Below are 23,956 nucleotides of genomic sequence, written 5' to 3'. Positions count from 1 at the left end.
AAGAGCAGTGGATATAGTGATGATAAGTCTGCAATTATGTAATGATTATATTTCCCACAAGCAATATTTCTTGAAATTAGTGATATCCCGTGTTGTCAAATGGCACTCTTTGCCTTCAGCTCTCTTCCTTTGGGTTTCAAGAACTGTCGTGTCATCCTAAAAAAATTGAAATTTGATAAAAAAAAGTTCATCCTGTTTATGCTATTGACAGTTTTATTGATTTGATCACAATTTCTCCCATGCTTAACATTCTTCTGTGATTTATACAAGGTTACCCTCCTTCCCACTTATGTTCTCACTGTGTTGCATATCAGCAAGAACTGAGCACAGCATGTCACGCACAGATAGAGAATACCTTTCCCTAAAGGTAGGGAAATAATTTCTCTATTTCTTTTAGTTACCTACCTGAAATTGTCTAACATACTATTGATAGTTTTGGCCAGAGTATATTGGACAGACACTTTCAGGGAATAATTTAGACAGCCCTGATCCCCTTTCTGATTTGAAACTGATGATACTAATATCTATTGAGCACTTCCTACACATAAGGCAGTGTTTAAGTGAGTTAATTATGGAATTCTCCTAAGTCCCTATGAAATGAGTAGACATTATTATCCCTTTTTACTGATGTGGAAGCTAGGGTCAAGGTCACAAGGCCAGTAAGTGGAAGATCCAGAATTTGAAATCATCTCTTTTGATTCTAGAGTCTGTACGTCACTAGTATGTTGCTCTGATTAACTGATGATTTATGTGTGTTGTGGCTGTGGGCACGGGGAAGATATGGTGCTGAGATAGACACGGGAGGAAGTGACACTAAGACTGCTCCTATGTCCCTCTTTCCTCAGGTTTCTTTTCTCTTTGGTCCATGTAATTTATTTGCTCCCATATTCCTCTGAATTTACCTTTTGGTGATCCATACCAATGTTTTTGTGAGAGACATAAATGCCATAAACTCTGTGGATGACAATTTTTCAACTTCCATATCTGTATGCCAATGCGCTTAGCCTATAGTAGAAAAATTCTGCCCCTATTTGGAATCTAAGTTCCCCTGCTTCCTACAGGGAACCAATGCCTCAAGAGTCATAGTTCTGGTATGATACTTCCAGCCTTTCAAGACTTTATCTTTATAGCAGCCTTAACGTTTACCTTCATATCAGCTTAACATTCTCACACACAGCACATCTACTACCCAATTACTCTACAGTTCTTTGTCTGAACTCTTCTTTCTGAAATCTCAACTTCAATTCTGCTATGGCCTTTTGAATTAGCTCTCCATGCTTTTTATTATTTTTGTTTGCATTTTTGACTTTTCCTAATAAACTATTTGAATTGTCTTATATTCTAAACATCTTTTGATGACTCAACCTATCAGATCTAACTTACCACTAGATGCCACATAATTGGCACCTTTGACTGATCTTTTTATGACCATCACAAATGAGAAACACAGATTTTTGACACTGTATATTAATCGGTCTCAAGGAATTTCTGAATGAGATACTTGCAGTCAGCATGTATCTGGCAGACTGCCTTTTCCTGGAATACTAACCAGTGGTGCAAATCTTCTACTTCCTAGTAATTCTTGTCCTGATTCAGTTGTGTGTGTGAAAGAAGCTATGTGGCATTCCAAAACTGTGGATTAGATAATTGGGACAAACATTCTTGTTGGGCTATCAGGGAAAAATTACCAGAGCAATATCCAGAAGATAGAAAAATTCCAGGGAGGTTAACTGGTATTTTGGAGTCACTTTTCTCATGGAAGGTTCCCTGATGCAGAGAGTTTGGGAAGCGCTTTTGAAATTCTCATATGGGTCTTGTAAAACATCTCATACTCTTGTTTGGGACTCCAGAGGACCGCACTATAGGAGAAAGGGTAAACCTGAAATAAACCAGCCTTTTTATGGTCTGTAACCAAGCTTCTAGTACTCTGAAGTGGTCCAGAAAAATCTCATTTGTTGAGTTTCATTTAAGGAAATCCTGGATTTTGGACCTGCTAGATGCCTGACAAAAGCAAATAATAGTGCTCTCTGTAGGAAAACCACATCATCTTTGGTCTCAAATTATTTTTACAAACAAATTTAAAAATAAACGTCCAGCATCCAAATAAAGGTAACCAGGCACACTTGAAGGAAGACAGCATGCATGAGAACTCATAGAAAAAATAGCCAGTAGAAACAGACTCCTAGGGCTCCAGCTATTGGAATTATTATACACTGGCTATAAAAATATGCTTATTATTTTCAAAGAGATAAAAGATAAGACTACCAATATCAACGGAGAATGAGTAAGTATAAATATGACCTATTATATTTGATAAAAAGTAATAAAAGTTGTTAACCTAAAAATGTAAAAATAATTGACATTTATTGAATGGGTTTAACAGAAAATTTGAATCAGGTAAAGAGAGAGTGAGTGAACTGGAAAATAGGTAAGAAGTCTATTTCTAGAATGAAGCAAAAGGATACAAAAGAATGGACAATACAGACAGGTGAGAGGTACATAGGATACATAATGAGAAGGTCAATCATGTTTCATTAGAATCCCAGAATAAAAGGAGAGAAAAATAACAGAAGCAATATTTAAAGATAATATCTCAGAATTTGACAAAATTGAGGAAATAGAATTAATCCAAAAATTCAAAATGCCCAATTACTTCCAATCTGAGTTAGTAAAGAGACTCCCATTGAGATGTGAAAGTAAAAGTTGCAGAAAAGACCATTGTCAAAGCATACAGTTTAAAATTAGGTGAATCAAAATGATCAAACTTACAACTAATTTCTCAACAGAAACAATGGAAGCCAGGAAATAATAAAATGATATTTTCAATATGATGAAAGAAAATAACTGCCAACCTAGTATCCCAATCTGTTTCAGGAAAAAAAATGGAATAAATATATTTTGTTTCAGACAAATCTACATTGAGAGAAATTGTCATAACAGAAGGAAAATTATCCTTAGATGGTGATATTCAGGAAGGAAGAACAATGACAAATGGTAAAATATAGTTAAGTCTAAATGGATATTGATAGCATAAGACATGTTATAGGACTTAAAATATAGAGAGAATAAAAATACATTACAAAAACAGCATATTATTTGGGCTGTTAAGTGAAATTCAAGCATTCTTTGTCCCTTTAATTGTATGGAAAAAAAGTAAAAAAAAAAATAGTCAACATTTGGTGTTCATAAGTCAAAGCTTCATGTTGAGTCTCTCGGGTATCCAAAAAGAAGAGTAAAGGAGTATATAACTGCCAAGCCAATGGAGGACAAAAATGGGATAAATATATTTTTTTTAGTCCAAAAGAAAGCAAGAAAGGAGAGAAAGAAACACACAGAACAGGTGAAGCAAATAGAAGTAGACAGTAAGATGGTAAAATTAAACCCAACTATACCATTAAATGTAAATGGCCTAAGTGATCCAATTAAAATATTATGGTTGTCACACTTGGTTAAAAAGACAAAAATCCAATTATATATTATTTATTAAAGACATATATATAAAAGGAAGCAGAGTGTTTGAACCTAGTAGAGGGTTAAACAATGAGATGCAAATATTATCTGCTAAAAGATGGTAAATCTATATTGACTTAGACAAAAACGGTTTTATCACAAAATTAGTAGAAATATGGAGAGATTTTAAAGTGATAAAACTTCCAACTCACCAGGAAGATATAACGATTATAGTTTGTGTGTACCTAATAACATGGCTTCAAAATACATAAAACAAAATTGACACTATCATATTACAAAAGAAAAATGAACAAGATAACTGCACCATCATGGTGGGATATATTAATTAGCAAAATTGATCTAATGGACATTTATAAAACATTACACCAAATAACTGTATTGTTTACATTCTTCTAAAGCATACATGGCTATTTTAAGAGAAATAAAGTATACACTGGGCCTTAAAAATATTCTTAAAAGTTTCAAAGAGAAGAAATCATAAAGAGTGATATTTTCTATTTTCAATACAATTTAAGCAAATAACAAAAAATATAACTTGGAAATCCATATATGGAAGTTAAGAAACACATTTTAAAATAACTAGTGGAGAAATAATAAATAAGAATGGAAATATAAAATATTTTGAATTCAACATTAAAATTACTACATATTTAAAATTTGTTGGAATCAGCAAAAGCCTGACTAGAAGTAAATATCCAATTTTTAGTACAGATATTTTACAATGCTGAAATTCAATAAGTATCTGTCTTGAGAAACTTAGAATTAAATATAAAATACACCCATAGATATGGAGGAAGAAGCTAATAATAAATATGCAAAAGAAATTAATGCAATAAAAAATATGAATTAGAAGTGATTAAAAAAGCAAAAATTTGCACTTTAGAAAAGATAAAATTAATTATTTTAAAATTTATGTTGTTTTTACCTTCTTTCATAAAATGAAAGAAACATGGAATGCTTGAACTTTATATCTCAGCCTCCAAATTAATAAGTTCTTGGAGAGGAAAGACAGAAAGGACAAGAAAAGAAGACACAATGAAAAAGGAGATAGTGTGATAGATACTACAGGTATTAAAATGATCATAATAGGATATAATGAACAATATTATGTGAATAAATATGAAAATGTATGGGGATATGGTATGATATACAAAATAGAACAATTCTTATGAGAAAGCAAAAGCATTTACCAAACTGAAAAGTGAAGACAAAGAATCTGAATAGTTCTATAATTATTAATGAAATAGAAACTGTAATTTAAAGCTTTCCAACAAAGTTAATTCCAGACAATCTTTTCTTTTCTACCAAACAATTAAGGGAGAAATAAGACCACTTTCATACAAACACTTTCAGAAAATTAAAAAAACATAGGGAACTGTTTACAACCTTTTAAAAAAGCCATCATAAACTTAATGTCAAAACTTGAGAGACATTACAGAAAAGAAAATTTGCTGGACATTCTCTATTCTAATCATGGGTGTCATATCTATGATAGAATTTGGAAGACTTTCTTTTTGAGATTGGATACTGGACAAAGATGCCTACTACTAACATTGTGAGGCAGCATTTTACTGAATGTCTTAGTAGAGTAAGGAGAAAAAAGTAATAAAAGCTGTAAGAAGATGAAATCTCATTTTCAGATGGTATATTAGCATACAGAGATAATTCAAAGGAATCTCCAGATAATTCACCAGAATTCACAGGTGAATTTTGCAGGGTTGTTGGATGTAAGTTATATAGACAAAATTCAATTCTTTCTAATAACCAACAATAAATTTAGTTAGCAAATAAAATTGTATAATTATACCATTTTTAGTAACAATATGTAAAATACCTAGGAATAACTCTAACAAAATTTTGCAAGAGCTCTACGCAGAAAACCACAAAACATTGTAGAATATAATCAAAGCATACCTAAATAAAAAGGAAGTAAACCACACATATGAACATATTGTATGCATGTGAATTCTTTGCAAGTTGACTTAGAGATTCAGTGCAATCTTTGTTAAAAGCCCTTTTTTTTTAATAACTTCACTAGCTAATTATAAAATTAATATGGAAATGCGAAGGGCCAAGAATTGCTAAATCACTCTTAAAGAAGAAAAAAGTACAAAGACATGTTTTTCCAGATACCGAGTCTTATAAAATGATAGTAATTAAGACAGTGTGGTATTCACGTGAAGGCAGACAAAAAAGCCAGTAAAACAAAATACGAGTCATGAAACTAATGAGATTTATGATAATTTTGGTAGTGCTGGACAGTGTGAAAATGATTCTCTGTTCAATAAGTGGTTCTGTGTTAGTCAATTGAATGCTCAAAATAAAAGTTCTCTAACTCACATAAAACACAAAAATTCTTTCGTTAAGGTGTGTATAAATGTGAAAGGAAAAACAATAAATATATTTTGAGCTGTTATTTTTAAAATCTTCATAATATAGCGTAATACATTTTTCCAAAGTGTGCACAAAACCCCTAACCCAAATCAAAAGATTAAAATGTCTGATTATATTAAAATTGAGAACTTCATTAAAGAACACTTTAAGAACGCTAACGGCAAGGTAAGAAAAGCAAGAAGAGATAGCGAACCACCATACATCAATAGTAAAGAGAAATACAACTTAGTTTAAAAAAAAATCAAGGCTTGAACAGACATTTTACAAGGAAAAACTCCAAATAGACAAAAAATGTGAAAAGTTCTAAAAATCTTGGGTAAGCAGAAAAATGTAAATGAAGACGCTAATGAAATACCACACGCCTACCAGAATGACTAACGTTAAAAAGGCTGACAATGTCATTTATTGGAGAAGAGGGAGAACGACAGAAATACTCATATGTTGTTGGTGAGGGTGTAAGCTGGTACAACTTCTTTGGAGAACTATTCAGCATTACTTATTAAAACTGAAGAAATTATATTCTATAACACAGCAATTCCACTCCTAAGTATATAGCCAATAGATATGCCTTCACAAATGCATTAATTTTTGTTCAAGAATGTTCATATATTAGCACATATTAGCCCCAAATTTGAAATAACATATGTCCCCCAGAGAAGAATGGATAAATAAGTTGTGGTATTTTTGTTTAATGAAATACTATATAGCAATGAATGATTACAAATGAATGACTGCATTTACGTTTGACAATGTGGTTTAATATCACAAATAGACCAATAATTGAAAGAAGCCAGACACAAAAGCATACATGAAATATGAGTCAATTTATATATATTTCCAAAATATGTAAATAGAAACTATAATGTTTTGGGAGGCATTCTTAAATGGTAAAGAATGCAAAAAAAAAAAAAAAGGTTTTATTAAAAGAAAGGATGATTATTATTCTTAGAGGAATGAGAGAAGATGGTGATTGGCAAGGGCACACTGGGGGCCTCTAGGAGCTATTTCTTGGTTTCTTTTTTTATTTTAATTTTTTTTATTAAGGTTATGAAAGTTAACATCCTTGTGAAATTACAGTTGTACATCATTATTAGTCATGTTGTAGGTACACCACTTCACCCCTAGTGCCCTTCCCCCACCCCCCTTTCCCGTGGCAACCACCGATCAGTTCTCTTTGTCCATATGTTAACTACCACCTATGAGTGGAGTCATACAGAGTTCGTCTTTCTCTGTCTGGCTTATTTCACTCAACATAATACTCTCAAGGTCTATCCATGTTGTGAATGGGACGACTTTGTCCTTTTTTATGGCTGAGTAGTATTCCATTGTATATATATACCACATCTTCTTTATCCAATCATCAGTTGCTGGGCACTTAGGTTGGTTCCATGACTTGGCTATTGTGAATAATGCTGCGATGAACATAGGGGTGCATGGTTCTTAGGATAGATACTCAGTAGTGGGATGGCTGGGCCATGAGGTATTTCTATTCTTAACTTTTTGAGGAATCTCCATACTGTTTTCCATAGTGGCTGCACCAGTTTGCATTCCCACCAACAGTGTATGAGGATTCCCTTTTCACCACAGCCTCTCCAACATTTGTCACTCTTGGTTTTGGATATTTTTGCCATTCTAACAGGTGTAAGGTGATATCTTAGTGTAGTTTTGACTTGAATTTCCCTGATGATTAGTGATGATGAGCATCTTTTCATGTGTCTATTGGCCATCTGTGTATCTTCTTTGGAGAAATGTCTGTTCATGTCCCCTGCCCATTTTGTAATTGGGTTATTTGATTTTTTATTGTTGAGTTGTGTGAGTTCTTTGTATATTATGGAGATTAACCCTTTGTCAGATAAATAACTTGTGAATATTTTTTCCCAAGTAGTGGGCTGTTTTTTTGTTTCAATCCTGTTTTTCCTTGCCTTGAAGAAGCTCTTCAGCCTGATGAAGTCCCATTTGTTTATTCTTTCTATTGTTTCCCTCATGTGAGGGGTTATGGTGTCCGAAAAGATTCTTTTGAAGCTGGTGTCAAAGAGTGTACTGCCGATATTCTCTTCTAGAAGACTTATTGTTTCAGGCCTAATCTTTAGGTCTTTGATCCATTTTGAGTTTATTTTAGTAAATGGTAAAAAATAATGGTCGATTTTCATTCTTTTACATGTGGCTGTCCAGTTTTCCCAGCACCATTTGTTGAAGAGACTTTCTTTCTTCCATTGTAGGCCCTCAGCTCCTTTGTCAAAGATTAGCTGTCCATAGATGTTAGGTTTTATTTCTGGGCTTTCAATTCTGTTCCATTGATCTGTGTATCTGTTTTTGTACCAGTACCATGCTGTTTTGATTACTGTAGCTTTGTAGTATGTTTTGAAGTCAGGGTTTGCGATGCCTCCAGCTTTGTTCTTCTTTCTCAGGATTGCTGTAGCAATTCAGGGTCTTTTGTTGTCCCATATGAATTTTAGGCTTCTTTGTTCAATTTCTGTAAAGAATGACATTGGAATTCTGATTGGGATAGCGTTGAACCTGTAGATTGCTTTAGGTAGTATGGACATTTTAACTATGTTTATTCTTCTAATCCATGTGCATGGAATGTCTTTCCATCTCTTTATGTCGTCATCGATTTCTTTCAAGAAGATCTTGTAGTTTTCATTGTATAGATCTTTCACTTCCTTGGTTAAATTTATCCCAAGGTATTTTATTCTTTTTGTTGCGATCGTGAATGGGATTGAGTTCTTGAGATCTTTTTCTGTTAGTTCATTGTTAGCATATAGAAATGTTACTGATTTATGTATGTTGATTTTATACCCTGCAACTTTGCTGTAGCTGTTGATTGTTTCTAATAGTTTTTCTAAGGATTCTTTGGGGTTTTCTATATATAAGATCATGTCATCTGCAAACAGCAAGAGTTTTACTTCTTCGTTGCCTATTTGGATTCCTTTTATTTCTTTTTCCTGCCAAATTGCTCTGGCCAAAACCTCCAGTACTATGTTGAATAAGAGTGGTGAAAGTGGGCACCCTTGTCTTGTTCCTGGTCTGAGAGGGATGGGTTTCAGTTTGTGTCCGTTGAGTATGATGTTGGCTGTGGGTTTGTCATATATGGCCTTTATTATGTTGGGGTACTTTCCTTCTATACCTATTTTATTGAGGGTTTTTATCATAAATGGATGTTGGATCTTGTCGAATGCTTTCTCTGCATCTATTGAGATGATCATGTGGTTTTGTTTCTCATTTTGTTAATGCACTGAATCATGTTGATTGACTTGCGGATGTTGAACTGTCCCTGTGTCCCTGGTATAAATCCCACTTGATCATGGTGTATAATCTTTTTGATATATTGCTGTATTCAGTTTGCCAAAATTTTGTTGAGGATTTTTGCATCTATGTTCATCAGTGATATTGGCCTGTAGTTTTCCTTCTTTGTGTTGTCTTTGTCATGTTTGGGGATCAGAGTGATGTTTGCTTCATAGAATGTATTTGGGAGTGCTCCAACTTCCTCTATTTTCTGGAACAGTTTGAGAAGGATAGGTATTAAATCTTCTTTGAATGTTTGGTAGAATTCTCCAGAGAAGCTGTCTGGCCCTGGACTCTTATTTTTGGGGAGGTTTTTGATTACTGTTTCTATTTCTTTACTTGTGATTGGTCTATTCAGATTCTCTGTTTCTTCCTGATTCAGTTTGGGTAGGTTGTATGAGTCTAGGAATTTATCCATTTTTTCTAGGTTGTTCAATTTGTTGGCATATAGTTTTTCATAGTATTCTCTTATGATCCTTTGTATTTCTTTGGTATCTGTTGTGATTTCTCCTCTCTCATTTCTAATTTTATTTATTTGACAGTTCTCTCTTTTTTGTTTAGTGGGTCTGGCTAAGGGTTTGTCGATTTTGTTATTTTTTTTGAAGAACCAACTCTTTGTTTCATTCATCCTTTCTACTGTCTTTTTCGTTTCAATATCATTTATTTTTGCTCTAATTTTTATTATTTCCCTCCTTCTGCTGACTTTGGGCTTTGTTTGTTCTTCTTTTTCTAATTCCATTAGGTGTTGTTTGAGGTTGCTTATGTAAGATTTTTCTTGCTTATTGAGGTGAGCCTGTATTGCAATGAATTTCCCTCTTAGGACTGCCTTTGCTGAGTCCCAAATAATTTGGTAGTGTGTGTTTTCATTTTCATTTGTCTCCAGATATATTTGTTTTCTTCTTTAATTCCTTCAATAATCCATTGTTTGTTCATTAGCATGTTGTTTAGTCTCCACATTTTTGGCCCTTTCCCAGCCCAATTCTTGTAGTTGATTTCTAGTTTCAGAGCATTGTGATCAGAAAAGATGCTTGATATTATTTCAACCCTCTTGAACTTATTGATGCTTGCTTTGTTTCCCAAGATATGGTCTACCCTTGAGAATGTTCTATGTGTGCTTGAGAAGAATGTGTAACCTGCTGTTTTTGGATGAAGTGTCCTATATATATCTATTAGGTCCAACTGATCTAATTTTTCATTTAATTCTATAATTTCCTTGTTGATTTTTGTTTGGATGATCTGTCCATTGGTGTTAATGGGGTGTTGAGATCCCCTACTATTATTGTATTGCTGTTGATGTCTCCTTTTAGTTTTGTTAATAGTTTCTTTATGAATTTTGGTGCTCCTGTGTTAGGTGCATATATATTTATAAGTGTTATGTCATCTTGGTGTAGAGTCACTTTTATCATTATATACTGCCCCCTTTGTCTTTCTTTATCTGTTTTGCTTTGAAGTCTACTTTGTCTGATATAAGTATGGCAACACCTGCTTTCTTTTGTTCATTATTAGCTTGGAGTATTGTCTTCCATCCCTTCACTTTGAGTCTGTGTTTATCTTTGGGGCTGAGGTGTGTTTCCTGGAGGCAGCATATTGTTGGATCTTGTTCTTTGATCCATCCTGCCACTCTGTGCCTTTTGATTGGAGAGTTCAATCCATTCACGTTGACAGTGATTATTGAAATGTGGGGGCCTACTGTTGCAATTTTATCACTTGTTTTCCGGTTCTTTTGCATTTTGTCCTGATGGAGAGCTGTTACTTTGTGTTATTGTCCTTCTGCTTATCTCCTTTGTTCTGGATTTTGTAACCCCTTTACTTTTTTTGATTTTTCAGGAATGAGTTTCTTCCTGAGCAATTCTTGCAGAGGAGGTTTTGTAGTGATGAACTCCCTTAACTTTTGTTTATCTGGGAAAGTTTTTATTTCTCCGTCGTATTTGAAGGATATTTTTGCTGGGTAGAGTATTCTTGGCTGCAGGTTTTTGTCCTTCAGAGTTTTGAATATTTCATTCCAATCTCTTCTAGCCTGTAAGGTCTCTCCTGAGAAATCTGCTGATAGCCTTATGGGGTTTCCTTTGTAAGTTATTTTCTTCTGCCTGGCTGCCCTTACTATTTTCTCTTTGTCGTTGACTTTTGCTAGTTTCACTACTATATGCCTTGAGGTTGGTCTTCTTGTGTTAATAAAGTTTGGAGATCTATTGGCTTCTGTCACATGAAGGTCCATCTCTCTTCCCAAGTTTGGAAAGTTCTTAGCTATTATTTCTTTGAACAGGCCTTCTGCCCCCTTCTCCTTCTCTTCTCCCTCTGGTATACCTATAATCCTTATGTTGCATCTCCTAATTGAGTTGGATAATTCTCGGAGAGTTTCTTCATTTTTTTTTAGTCTTAGTTCTCTCTCCTCCTCTGTCTCCAGCATTTCTATATTCCTATCCTCCAAATTGCTAATTCTGTCCTCCATATTATCAACCATACTGTTCAGAGAGTCCAGATTTTTCTTAATCTCTTCCATTGTCTTCTTCATCTCCAGTATTTCTAATTGGTTCTTCTTTATAGTGTCAAGCTCTTTTGTGACATAGCTCCTGAACTCATTGAGTTGTCTATCTGAATTCTCTTTTAACTCATTTAGCTTTTTAATAATGGCTCTTTTCTAATCATCGTCATTTAGGTTATAGATTTCATTGTCTTTGGGATTGTTTTCTGGGTGCTTATCATTTTTCTTCTGTTCTGGAGATTTAATATATTTTTTCATACTGCTTGATGGCGTGGATCTGTGCCTCTGCATAGAGATAGAGTTTAGTTGCTGCTTCCACTTGTTGCAACTGGTGTGGGGGGGGGGGCAGCTGTTTAGACTGCACCAACCAGGAACCCTGTCAGCTGTTACTGACTGTACCTGGACCCCTCCTTGTAGTCACAGTGGTCCTGTGGGTCCCTCATCGGTTGTGGGGGCAATAGCAAGGGGGCCTCAGGCTGCTGGTGCCTACTGTTGCAGCCCACTTTGACGCGCTCCCTCCTTGTGTTCTGCAGCGGTGTTGTGGGCTTTCCCATCAGCCAGGAGCAGGATCACCTATAATCGCCGATTTGTCCCTAACAGAGCCCACCAGATCACACTTGTCCACTATAGGTCCCAGCAGAGCCATGGGTATCTTCTGCAGTCTATCGTTAGCTCACCTAGCTGTACTGCTTTTGCCCCAGGGCCTTCCCGCCTTCCCATTGCCAGTCGGGACCTCTCCACTAGTGCTGTGCAGAGGCTTTCACTGAGGCTGCTGTAGGAACCTGGAGTTCCCCCCGGGCTATGTAGCCATTTCACCGGAGCTCTACTCTGCCCAACTTTACTCTCACAGGATCTCTGGGAGCCCCTTGCCTTGTCTGGGACATGGCCAGAGTCTATGGGCCTGGTGGTGGCTTGTAAGCTGCTGCCTTGTGGGGAATTCTGCTCTAGGGAGCTTCCTGGTGTTCCGAATGCTGTGCTGGGCCTCCCTGCCAATGGCGAGCAGAGGCCCTCTCTGCTGGGGGGGTGCGGGACCCTGGAGCGTGCCCCCAGGCTGCAGAGCTGGGTGTTGGAGCTCCACCCAGTCCCCAAGCGCGTCCACAGGAAGTCCGGGCACCCCTGAACCAACCCATGTGCTGGAGACCGTGAGCCCAGCAGCAGCTTACGGTCTGGTGCCATGCTGGGGAATCTGCTCACCGGGAGCTTCCCTTTGTCCTGGATTCTGGGCATGGCCTCCCTGCTAATGGTGAGCAGAGGCTTTCCCTGCTGGAGAGGTGCGGGACCCCGGAGCCTTCCCCTGCGCCGCAGAGCCAGGCACTGGAGCTCCGACTGTGTCCCCAAGCACCTCTACGGGAAGTCTGGGCGCCCCCTGCACTGACCCGTGCACCGGAGACCGTGAGCCCAGCCGCAGCTTGTGGTCTGGTGCTGTGCCGGACCCGCCAGGAGCTTCTCTTTGTTCTGGCTTCTGGGCAGGGCCTCCCTGCTAATGGCGAGCAGAGGCCTTCCCTGCCGGTGGGTGCGGGACCCTGGGGATTCCCCCTGGGCTTAGGTGTGATCACGGGGGTCTTGGGTAGGGCTGTTGTCACCTGTTTCCACCGTCGCTTCACTGGTGAGTGCACACTCCCACCCTTGGTGTGTGGCGATGCTATGGGGGAGTCAGCTGGAAGAGAGCCTCCTGCAGGAACTAGGCTGTCCGGGGGTCGGGGGTCGAGGGTCGGAGAGTTTTCACCTATTTCCACCTCCTCCCTGGGGGAAGTCCATCCACCTTCCAATGTGTAGTAGCATGAAACTTTTAGGCATCTTGAGATGCTATCTGGGTATCCTTTGTTAATCGGTGAATGTCCAATTAGTTGTGGATTCGACGGGGGAGAGACAAAGACCACTCTCTCCGTCATCTTGGTCCCGCCCCCTTTCTTGGTTTCTTGACATAGATGTGGTAGCTAAATGGCTATTTGCTTTATAATAATTAATCTTTAGCTTTATGTTATATGTTCTTTTCTGTATGTGTTATATTTTATAATAAAAAGAAATTAAAAAGCCACATCTGCTCTCCCCACCCTTCTTGAAACCAAGGGAATGAATGACTTAAGCAGAGCAACCCACTCTATCCCCTCCATCTGCGAGAAGGGAAATGACATGCCTGAATTAAGGGCTGCTTGTAAGTTAATAATAGTCTTTTGCTTCTCCCTAATGCCTGAGCAGTCCTGGTTTGATTCTACTTCAGTGGCAGGTTGGAGAAAATGGTGGCTCCAAATCTGGAACCCCTAGTCTTAGAACTCCGTGTTGAGTTCACATATGAGGAAATTTTAAACATCTCCAAAATGATTGGACTTTTTTTTCATCATATCTAGGAGACTGTCCTTTCTTGTTGAAATTCCGCAAGCTAAATAGATGATGGAATGTAAAGAGAGATTGGTTAGCATACCCTCACCACTGTCACAATCAAATCACACACGTGCTTCTTTGGATTCTAGGGAGTTCTAAGGAAGTCATCTAAGTTGTCCTTTGTCTTTCATTATATGCTGACTCACCTCCGGCTTAACGCATGTGCCCAGTGTTATCATGCTCTGCCAACACCTCAGCAGCTGTTATCTTGTTCTGTTCCATATTAGAACTAAATCAAGTTGCTGCATCTTAATCCTTAGTGTCTGACCCAAGTATTTATCTTTGTTATGCTAATCTACTGCTGATCTCTCTCAAGAGTTCATCACAGGTACTGTGCTTTTTTCTCAGGTTTAGGCATTAAAGAACCCTTGGGACATATAGATTTTTATCCAAATGGAGGAAAAAAACAACCTGGCTGTCCTAAATCAATTTTTTCAGGTATACCAATAGTATTTTTGAATTAATTTTACTTATGATTCAAAATGATGAAAGAAAAGCTATTTACTTTTTTCCCTCTTAATCTGTAGGCAAGATTTGGATTACCATTGCCCATGATTCAGGAGAGTTTATTGGTGAAAAATGGCTTAATTTGATCCTTCTCAGTTCATAAAGGTTACCAGTAGACATCATTTTAGGTCATGGATGAGACCTATCCATTATAGTTTCAACAGTTTTAGTTCACCATTTTAAACATTAAGAGAAAAGTTATAAGTCATTGAAGAAGCAAATATAGCTAAAGTGTTATACAACTCAAGTTCGGTCTCAGGATTTAATCTTTACCATCACTGTAGTACTGCACAAACACAGATTTATAAACTTCTGTGCTTGGTTGTTCTGTACATAAATAGATGAGCAACTACTCCAGGTGTGGAATTTGGCTCACTTCAGAGCCTTAGAGAGAAATGTTCTGAGGTCTGCAGTGGCAACAGGTCAAGTAACACATCACTGAAGGCCGCTGCAGACAGAGAAGTTTTGTCAAAGGGATAAAGATGTGAGAAGCTGGGAAAGGAAGGTTTTCACTTCACCTGTCATAGTCATCTCTGACACTGAGAAGAAATGTCAGGGGTCTGGGATTAGAAGGGAGAGATGTGTACACCAGTTATTGTGGGGTAGCACTATGTTTGTACAGCTTGTTAAATTATTGAAATCAAACATTTTGCTGTGTTATTACTTTAGAAAAATTTCTTATAAATCTCACATAAAAGACATACTAAATTTTAGTTTTCAATAGTACCATTTGTTTAGTTGCTTGAGCTAAAACTCTGTATTGAAGTCAACACTTTAATATTCATAAAGTACACTGTATTGAGTAGAACTTAATCTTTAGGTTTTCTCTAATTTACTTGAACTTGGCTTAATACATCTATAATTCTTTTGCTTGATTTTTAACACTTAAAGGAATTGACTTCATTAAATGTGACCACCAGAGAGCAGTGTACTTGTTCATGGCCACTTTGGAAACAAACTGCAATTTTATTTCATTTCCTTGTAATTCATACAAAGATTACAAAACTGGGTCATGTGTGGATTGTGACAACTTTAAGACAAAATCGTGTCCTAGGCTAGGTAAGAGAGATTGTTATAATTATTATAATTCTTTGTGGAAAATGAGTAACATAATTGTGTTAGTGGTTCTGCTGGAAGCTTTCGTATTTACTTGTGAATGTATTAACATTTTATGGCAAAATTATCTGTGGAACAGCCAGAGAAAATAGTTCATTTCCTACTAAATATTTTTAAGGCATTTAGTGAGAGGAACTTGATCAACTTCCTTTCTCTGCTCAGTGTAGTGGGCAAATTTGGTCATCTCATGATGTTCCTTGTTCATGATATTCGAAAGGATCTCACTGTGTGTCATCCATCTGTATTTCCACTGAAAGAAGGAGACTTATGCATTCCTAGTGGCACTGAGGGCTTTTTAAAAAATATGTCTTAAGAGCAAGTGAAGAAGTGTGAACCATAGTTAGCTATTAGCCAGTAGACATGACTCATACATGGTTCGCACCTCCTAAATTGATAAAGCTTGGCTAGAGCAGTTAAGTCTTGAAACTTCTGATAACTAAAACCTGCTGATGGGGAATTATGGAGAAAAAGAATCCACGTAAAATGGAATATTAGAGCTGGAAAGAATCTCAGAGGCAGAGGCTATTTGTTCAGGTTTTCCCAAGAGAAGACCAGATCCCCAGCATATCATGAGCATGTAAACATTTGATCAGTGTCATGACAGAATCTGCCAGAAATGTTTCCAAAGCTAAAGGCGCTCAGAGAAATAGGGAGCAGTTACAAAGGCTGAATGAAACAGCCTCCTGCAGTGTTCTTCAGCAGGAGGCTATTCTAGCACACCCAGAGAACTGCTAGGAGAGAAATGCACTCTGCAGGCTTTGCCAGACTTATTTTCTCATGGACCCCTTCTGTCCACAAGGCATCTTGTGAGACTAGTTTTCTTCAGACCTCATGTTGGGAATTGCTTTTCTGGTCCCATTTCTTTTCCATATAAATGATAAAATTGTGGCCCAGTGTGAATATATGGGTTGATTAAGGGCACAAGTGAGCACGAGAGTGAAGTAGTTCAATATTCTTTCTACGATAATCAAATCTCAAATTTGGAGGTAGCAATGTAGGAACAGATGAATACATGAAGTGGGAAGCATTTATATATATAGGTGTGTGTGTGTATAATATGTATTCTATATGTACAAATAATGTATGTATCTGAAATATATATGTTATATGCACAATATATGGTATGTATAGATGCTCTCTAGAATATATATATAGCATATACAGTGTACACACATGTGTAGCATATCTGTATGAATGTATATATAGGAGAATTGGAGGCTGTACTCATGGAGCTAAATTTTGTTTTCTCTAATCAGTTTATTCTGCTGAATTTATTAAAAACAGTTACAAGTAAAATTCTGAATTTATAATATAACAGTAAAAACTGCTACAAATGGACTGTAGCCGTATTAAGCTCTGTTAAGAATTCCAAGGAGTGGATTTATTTGTGTCTTGAATTTAAGAGTCATTATTTTAATTAAAAATAAACAGAATGTGAAGTTCTTTGAAAAATGATTTTTAAGTTATAAAAATCCACAAATGACTATTATAATTTTATTGTAATACATTGGTCCTTTAGTTCGTTTAGTAATTTGAAAATTTTGTATACTATTTGATGGAAGTCCAATTTCTAACATTCTGTTTCTCAAATCTCAGGTTATCAAGCTGAGTTATGGAAAGATGTTTTAAAAGAAAAAACAGCTGGAAGATTTCAGACCTCTGTGTTCTTGGATACTACTGGCGCAAATCCATTCTGTAGTAAGTTGTTGATAGTTTTCCCAAATGATTTATTTTATATTCTTACTTATATTTTACCCAAAATGATCTTTTTGCTCACTCAAATTCCATCATGTCCTTTCAAAGAACTTTAAAATTTGTTAGAGCCAGTTGGACAAATTCAAGTAAGGACCTGATCCTTTAGATAAAATGAACATATGCTTTGGGTAATATTTTCCCAAAGAAACAATCAAAGTCGTTTGTTTTTTCCTGCAAATTTGTGTGATTTATCCTTCCCACCCTGAGAGTTATGTCAGTGTATGCCAGTTTACAGAGTTTAAGACATCTGTCTACACTATTAACACCTCTTTGGGAACTGAAACTAAACTACATAAATACAAAAATAGTGGGTAAATAATAATCCTCCTAACACGTTTACAGTCAGTTAGACAGAAGGAGAAAGTTTGAAGAACAAAAGATAATCTCATAGAAATGTATTAAATAATTAGATTTATGAAGAGTTATTAAAGAAAGCAAAATTATTCTGTTTAGAGGTGAAAAGCTGGAAGTGGTTTATAAATAAAAATAAATTCTTTTATATGAAGAATCTTGTGAAATTTTCAGCCACTGACCTTGACCTTGGTTACTGGGGGATAAATATTTAAAATAGATTCTCAGATTTAAAAATATTTTTGGATCAGTTATTGTTAATATCTTACAGTAACACTTGCTATCAATTTTAAGATATTATAATTCCTTAAATGTTGGCAATGTGTCCTATCATTCAGAATTGGGCCTATCCATTTTTTAAGTTAAAATTTTTATTGAGTCAAATTTAGGTTCACATGGAGATAGAAGAAATAATACAGAGAGATCCTGTGCAGACTTTATCCAGTTTTCCTCAATGGTAAAATTTCACAACACTATAGAATAATATAATGTGACTACCACGGTTTTGACTTTGATACAGTTCATCATTTTATTCAGATTTCCGCACACATTCGTATGTGTGTGTGGGGTGTGTGTGTGTGTGTGTGTATTTTTAGCTCTATACAATTCAGTCACACTTAGAGGGCTATATATCTACCACGACAATGAAAATATTGAACAATTCCACCATCACAATGATTCCCTTGTGGCACTTTTATAACCACATATATTCCCCTCCCATCCCCGGCGCAAATGAATACATTCCTAAAATGTCATTTTGAATATGTTGTATAAAGGGAATAGTTCAGCATGTGATCTTTTAATTGGCCTTTTTCCCCTCAGAATCATTCTCTGAAGCTTCACTCATGTTGTAGCATGTATCAGTAATGCATTCCTTTTTATTGCTGAGTAATATTCCATGGAATGCATGTACTACAGTTTGTTTAATTGTTCATTTATTGTAGGACATTGGGATTTTTTAGTTTTTGGCTGTTATGAATAAAGATGCCATGAATATCTGTGTACAAGTTTTTGTATGAATATAAGTTTTCATTTCTCTCTTATAAAGGCCCAGGTATACAGTTGCTGACCCATAAGCTAATTGCACATTTAGCTTTATAAGAAATTGATGAAGTGTTTTTCTGAGTGGCTGTTCCAGTTTACATTCCCCCCAGCAATGTATGAGTAATCCAGTTTCTCTGATTTCGTGCTAGCATTTGGTGCTGTCGTTATTTGTAAAATGTTGTCTATTTTGATAGGCACATAGTGATACCTTATTGCAGTTTTAATTTTTATTGCCCTGATGGCTGATAATACTGAATATCTTTTCTGTATATCCTCTTTGGTGAAAGGTGTGTTTGTTTTTTTGCCCATATGCAATTCAATTTTTTTTTTAACTGTTGAGTTTTGAGAGTTCTTTATATATTTTAGAGAGTGGTCCTTGTTGGATATTTGGTTTGCAAACATTTTCTCAGAGTCTGTAACTTAACTGTCTTTTCTTCTTCTTCATATCTTCACTTTTGCAGAGCAAAAGTGTTTCCCTTTTTTTTCTTTTTGGTGAGGAAGGTTGTCCCTGGCTAACATCTGTGCCAATCTTCCTCTATTTTGTATATGGGATGCTGCCACAGCATGGCTTGATGAGCAGTGTGTAGATCTGTGATGAGGATCCGAACCTGTGAACCCCAGGCTACTGAAGTGGAGCGCGTGAAGTTAACCACTATGCCACCAGGCCGGTCCCAAAAGTGTTTACTTTTGATGAGGTCTAATTGATCATTTTTTCTTATAACGTAACATGATTTTGCTGTCAAAGAACTCCTTGCTGAGCCCTAAGTTCTGACTATAGCTATGTAGGAAGCCTTATTATCAGATGGAGTGACTATTTCCTCCTTAATCTTCTTTGTCATGATTATTGTAAATATTCTAGGGTATGTGCTTTTCAATATAAATTTAAAATAAAGTTGTCTATGTCTGCAAAAACTTGACTGAGACTTTCATAGAAATTGTGTTAAATCTATAGATCAATTTGGGATGAACTGATGTCTATAACATGTTGAGTCTTCTGCTTCATAAACATGTTATGTTACTCCATTTACTTTGATTCTTTGATTTCTTTCATCAGCATTTTAGAATTTTCAGCATACAGATGCTGTGCATCTTTTGTTACATGTATATTTAAGTATTTCTCTCTTTTTTGAGTGATGGTAAATGACGTTTTAAAATTTCTATATCCCCATGTTCATTGTTACCATACAGAAATGTGATTGATCTTCTGTATTGAACTTGCTTCCTGGGAGCTTGCTGAATTTATTTATTATTTCTTGGATTTTTTAAATAGATTTCTTGGAATTTTCTATGTAGCAATCATGTCAACTACAAATAGAGAAAATAGGGAAAATTTATTTCTTCCTTTCTAATCTGTATGCATTTTATTTCTTTTTCTTGACTTATTTCAGTGGCTATGCTGAATAAGAATTGTGAGAGTAGACATCTTGCCTTATTTCCAGTCTTAGAGGGAAAGCATTCAGTTTTTCACTATTAAGTAAGCTGTTATCTGTAGCTTTTCTGTAGATATTCTTTATAAAGTTGAAGACTTTCTGTTCTTCCTTTCTGTTCTTAATGCTGCGTTTTTCTCATAAGTGTGTGTTGGATTTTGTCAAATGCTTTTTTGCATCATTGATATGATCATATGATTTTTTTCTTTAATTTGTTGAAATATTGGATTACACTGGTTGATTCCAGAAGGTGTGCCAGGCTTGCATTCCTGTAATAAATCCAACCTAGTCATAGTGTACAAATGCACAAATTTTATACATTGTTGGATTTGGTTTGTTAATATTTTGTTGAGTACTTTGTGTCTAAGTTCATGAGAGATGATTTGTCCATAGTTTTCTTTTTCATGCTGTCTTCGTCCAGTTTTGTCATAGGAGTAATGTTGTCTTCATACAAGGGCAACACTAGTTCCTAAAAAGAGTTGGCAAGTGTTCCCTCCTCCATTATTTTCTGGAATATATTGTGAAATTTGGTGTTAATTCTCATTTAAATGTTTTGTAGAATTTTTCAGTGCATTCATTTGGGCCTCAAGATTTCTTTTTGGGGAGCTTTTTAGTTATGAATTTAACTTCTTCAGTGGTTATAGGGTAACTCAAATTGTCAATTACACGTTGGTTGAGTTTTTGTAGTGTGTGGTTTTCAAAGAATTGGTCGATTTCTTCTAAGGTGTCAAATTTATGAGCATAAAGTTGTTTGTACTGTTTCTTTATTACCTTTTTAATTACTACAGGATCTGTAGTAATATTTTCTATTTCATCACTAATAGTGGTTATTCATGTCTTCTTTTTATTTTTGTCTGTGTTGTAGAAGTTTATCAATTATAGTTATTTTTCAAGAACCAGCTTTTTGCTTAATTGATTTTCTACTGCTTTCCTGTATGAAGTTTCACTGATTTCTGCTCTGTTCCTTTTTACATCCTTCCTGCTGCTTTCTTTGGATTTACTTTGTTCTTCATTTTCTATTTCCTTGAGACAGGAAATTAGATTATTGGTTTGAGATATTTCTTCATTTGTAATGCTATGAATTTCTCTCTTAGCACTGCTTTAACTGTATCCCACATGTTATGATACATTGTATTTTCCTTTTCACTCGATTCTATGTATTTCTTTTTTGAGAATTCTTCTTTGGCCATGGGTTATTTATGAGCGTGTTGTTCAATTCCACAACTTTAGAGATTTTCCTGTTTTTTTTGTTATTTATTTCTAATTTCGTGTCATTATGATTAGAGAACAAGCTCTGTATGATTTCAATTCTTTTAAACTTGTTGAGGTTTTTTATAGCCCAAGATATGGTCTGTTTGGATAAATGCTTCTTAGGCCTTTGAAATAAATGTGTATTGTGCTTTTGTTGATTAGAGCGTTCTATATATGTCAATAAGATTCTGTTGGTTGGTCTCCAACATCATCAATTCATTTCAGCATCAACTCGAAGTAAAAAATCTCATCTAAACTCATCAGATAAAAAGTTCTAAATTGTATCATTCAATTCTAAATCTTAATCAGAATTGACTGAGGCTCTAGATAGAATCCATCCTTGGGCACAATTTGCCTCTGTTTGGGAGCCTGTGAAAGTCAAGAATCAAGTTACCTGCTCCCAAAATGCAATGTTGAGACAGGCGTAGGATAACAGTTATAAACATTCCTCTTCAAAAGCAAGAAAATGAAAAGAAAACGGAGTCAATGGTCCCCAGCAATTTTACAGTCCATCGAGGCAAATTTCATTTGGTTTCAAGACATGGGAATAATCCTCTGTGGTTTATTCCCTCTGGGTTCTGCCTCCTGGGTTCACAGTTCCATGTTCTAGGCTCTCAGAGTTCTTCTTCTTCTTTTTTATTATTATTTTGGTATGAATGCTGTCATATGCTTGCAGCTGCGTAGTTTTATCAGCTTGTTTCTTGCCTGTAGGATTTTAGGGGTCTCACAACCTTCTTTATTTTGTACGCTCTGCTCTGTTCCTTTCAGTCCAACCTGGCAGTATTTATGCTGCTGCAACATTCTCAAAAACCTTGTAGATCTCCATGTATGTCACAGAGTTTCATTCCATTAGATAAGAGCCTCCTCCAAACATAAAGAAAAAAGAAAAGTCTAGATAATCCTATCTCTATGTTTTTTCTCTGCTGAGATGGCTGAGGGAATCTATGGGTCACACACTTAATCTTTTCAAAGAGCCTTTTATGTTACTGAATATTCTTTTTGATCTTTCTAAAGCAAAAGGTTGTCCATCCACACTCTTAACATTTTCTTAAGAATATGATTTCCTGATGGTGAATCTCTTAGTTTTAGTATCTTTTATAAACTTGATAGGAAAGGATTTTTCAAATTGTCAGTGCAGGATTTGTTTTTAGCACTTTTATCTCAATTTTTGTCTTTCATCTCACATTTTACCATAAACACCAATAAGAAACAAGGCCACACCTTTGCATAGAAAGCCCTTCAGCTAAATGTCCAGTTTCTTCCTTTACACTTTCTGCTTTCCGCATAATTTCAGGGCATAATTCCACTAAGTTTTCTGTGACTATATAGCCTGAATTCTTTTTCTTTCAGTTTCCAATAACGTGCTCATTACTTCCTTCTGAGTCCTCACTAGCAGAGTAGTTAATATCTACATTCCCACTAACAATATGTTCAAAGTAACCTCGGCTTTTCTACTATGCTCCTCAAAATTCTTCCATATTTTGCTCATTGCCAATTTCAAAGCCACGTCCTCATTCTTCAATATTTGTTATAGCAGAATCCCACTCGTCATACCAAAATCTTTATTCATTTTCTATCACTACCATGACAAATTACACAACCTTAGTGGCTTAAAAGAGCACAAATCTATTATCCTACTGTTCTGTAGGTCAGAAATGTGACACAAGTGTCACTGTGCAAAAATCAAGGAGTCAGCAAGACCACATTCCTTTATGGAAGCTCCAAGGGAGAATCTGTTTCCTTGACCTTTTGAACTTCAAGAGGCTGTCTGCATTCCTTGGGTTGTGGCCTCTTCTTCCACAATGCTGGGTTGAGTCTTCACGTTGCATCTCTTAGACCTTTCTTCTGCATCACATCTCTTTTTCTGACTCTCTTCTGTCTTCTTCTGCTTTTAAGGTCTTGTGATTGCATTGAGTCTACTTGGATAATTCAAGATAATGTCCCTATTTTAAGGGCAGCTGATTTGCAACCTCAATTCCATTTGAGATCTTAATCATCCTTTGCCATATAAAGTAACATATTCACAGGCTCCAGAGATTAGGACGTGGAGATATTTGGGGAGGTCTACCACAATTACAATACGCATACGTGATTTTTCATAGTCTAGTGGTATCAACGTTTTACCACTTCAGGTGAAATGTGGGAACTTCACTTTTATTTAGGTTCCTTTACCTTTTCCACGTTTAAACATCATCTTGAGTATCAGATCATGTGATAATTTTTGCTTCAGTCATCAAATATGATTTATAAGATTCATGACGTAAAGGGTAATCTATTGTTTGTATCCGTATTTCTTCTCTTCCCATTGTTCCCTCTTGATTTCTGATTCTCCAAGATTATTTATTTCATCAATTCCTTTCCATTTGAAGAAATTCCTTCTTACAATATTTAGGAATGAGTCTGCTAATGTGAAATTCTTTTAGTTTTGCTTTGTCTGAGTTTCTTTATTTCTCCTTTATTCTCGAAGGATAGTTTGGCTGGGTAAAAGATT

General features: G+C 35.9%; 1 protein-coding gene across 1 annotated transcript in view; it reads left to right on the top strand.

Annotated features, from left to right (window-relative positions):
• The window catches only part of LIPI (lipase I), a 62,615-nt gene that overhangs the window by 28,811 nt on the left and 9,848 nt on the right, over positions 1 to 23,956 (top strand). Inside the window, exons 5-7 of the mRNA XM_044750159.2 lie at positions 14,363 to 14,452; positions 15,413 to 15,580; positions 17,234 to 17,335. Of these exons, the coding sequence (XP_044606094.2) occupies positions 14,363 to 14,452; positions 15,413 to 15,580; positions 17,234 to 17,335 (360 nt within the window). The remainder of the gene's footprint in view (positions 1 to 14,362; positions 14,453 to 15,412; positions 15,581 to 17,233; positions 17,336 to 23,956) is intronic.

Source organism: Equus asinus, chromosome 18 (genome assembly GCF_041296235.1).
Source record: "Equus asinus isolate D_3611 breed Donkey chromosome 18, EquAss-T2T_v2, whole genome shotgun sequence".
Taxonomy (NCBI): domain Eukaryota; kingdom Metazoa; phylum Chordata; class Mammalia; order Perissodactyla; family Equidae; genus Equus; species Equus asinus.
Note: the sequence above shows the minus strand (reverse complement) of the source record. Positions and strands in the feature narration are given on the sequence as shown.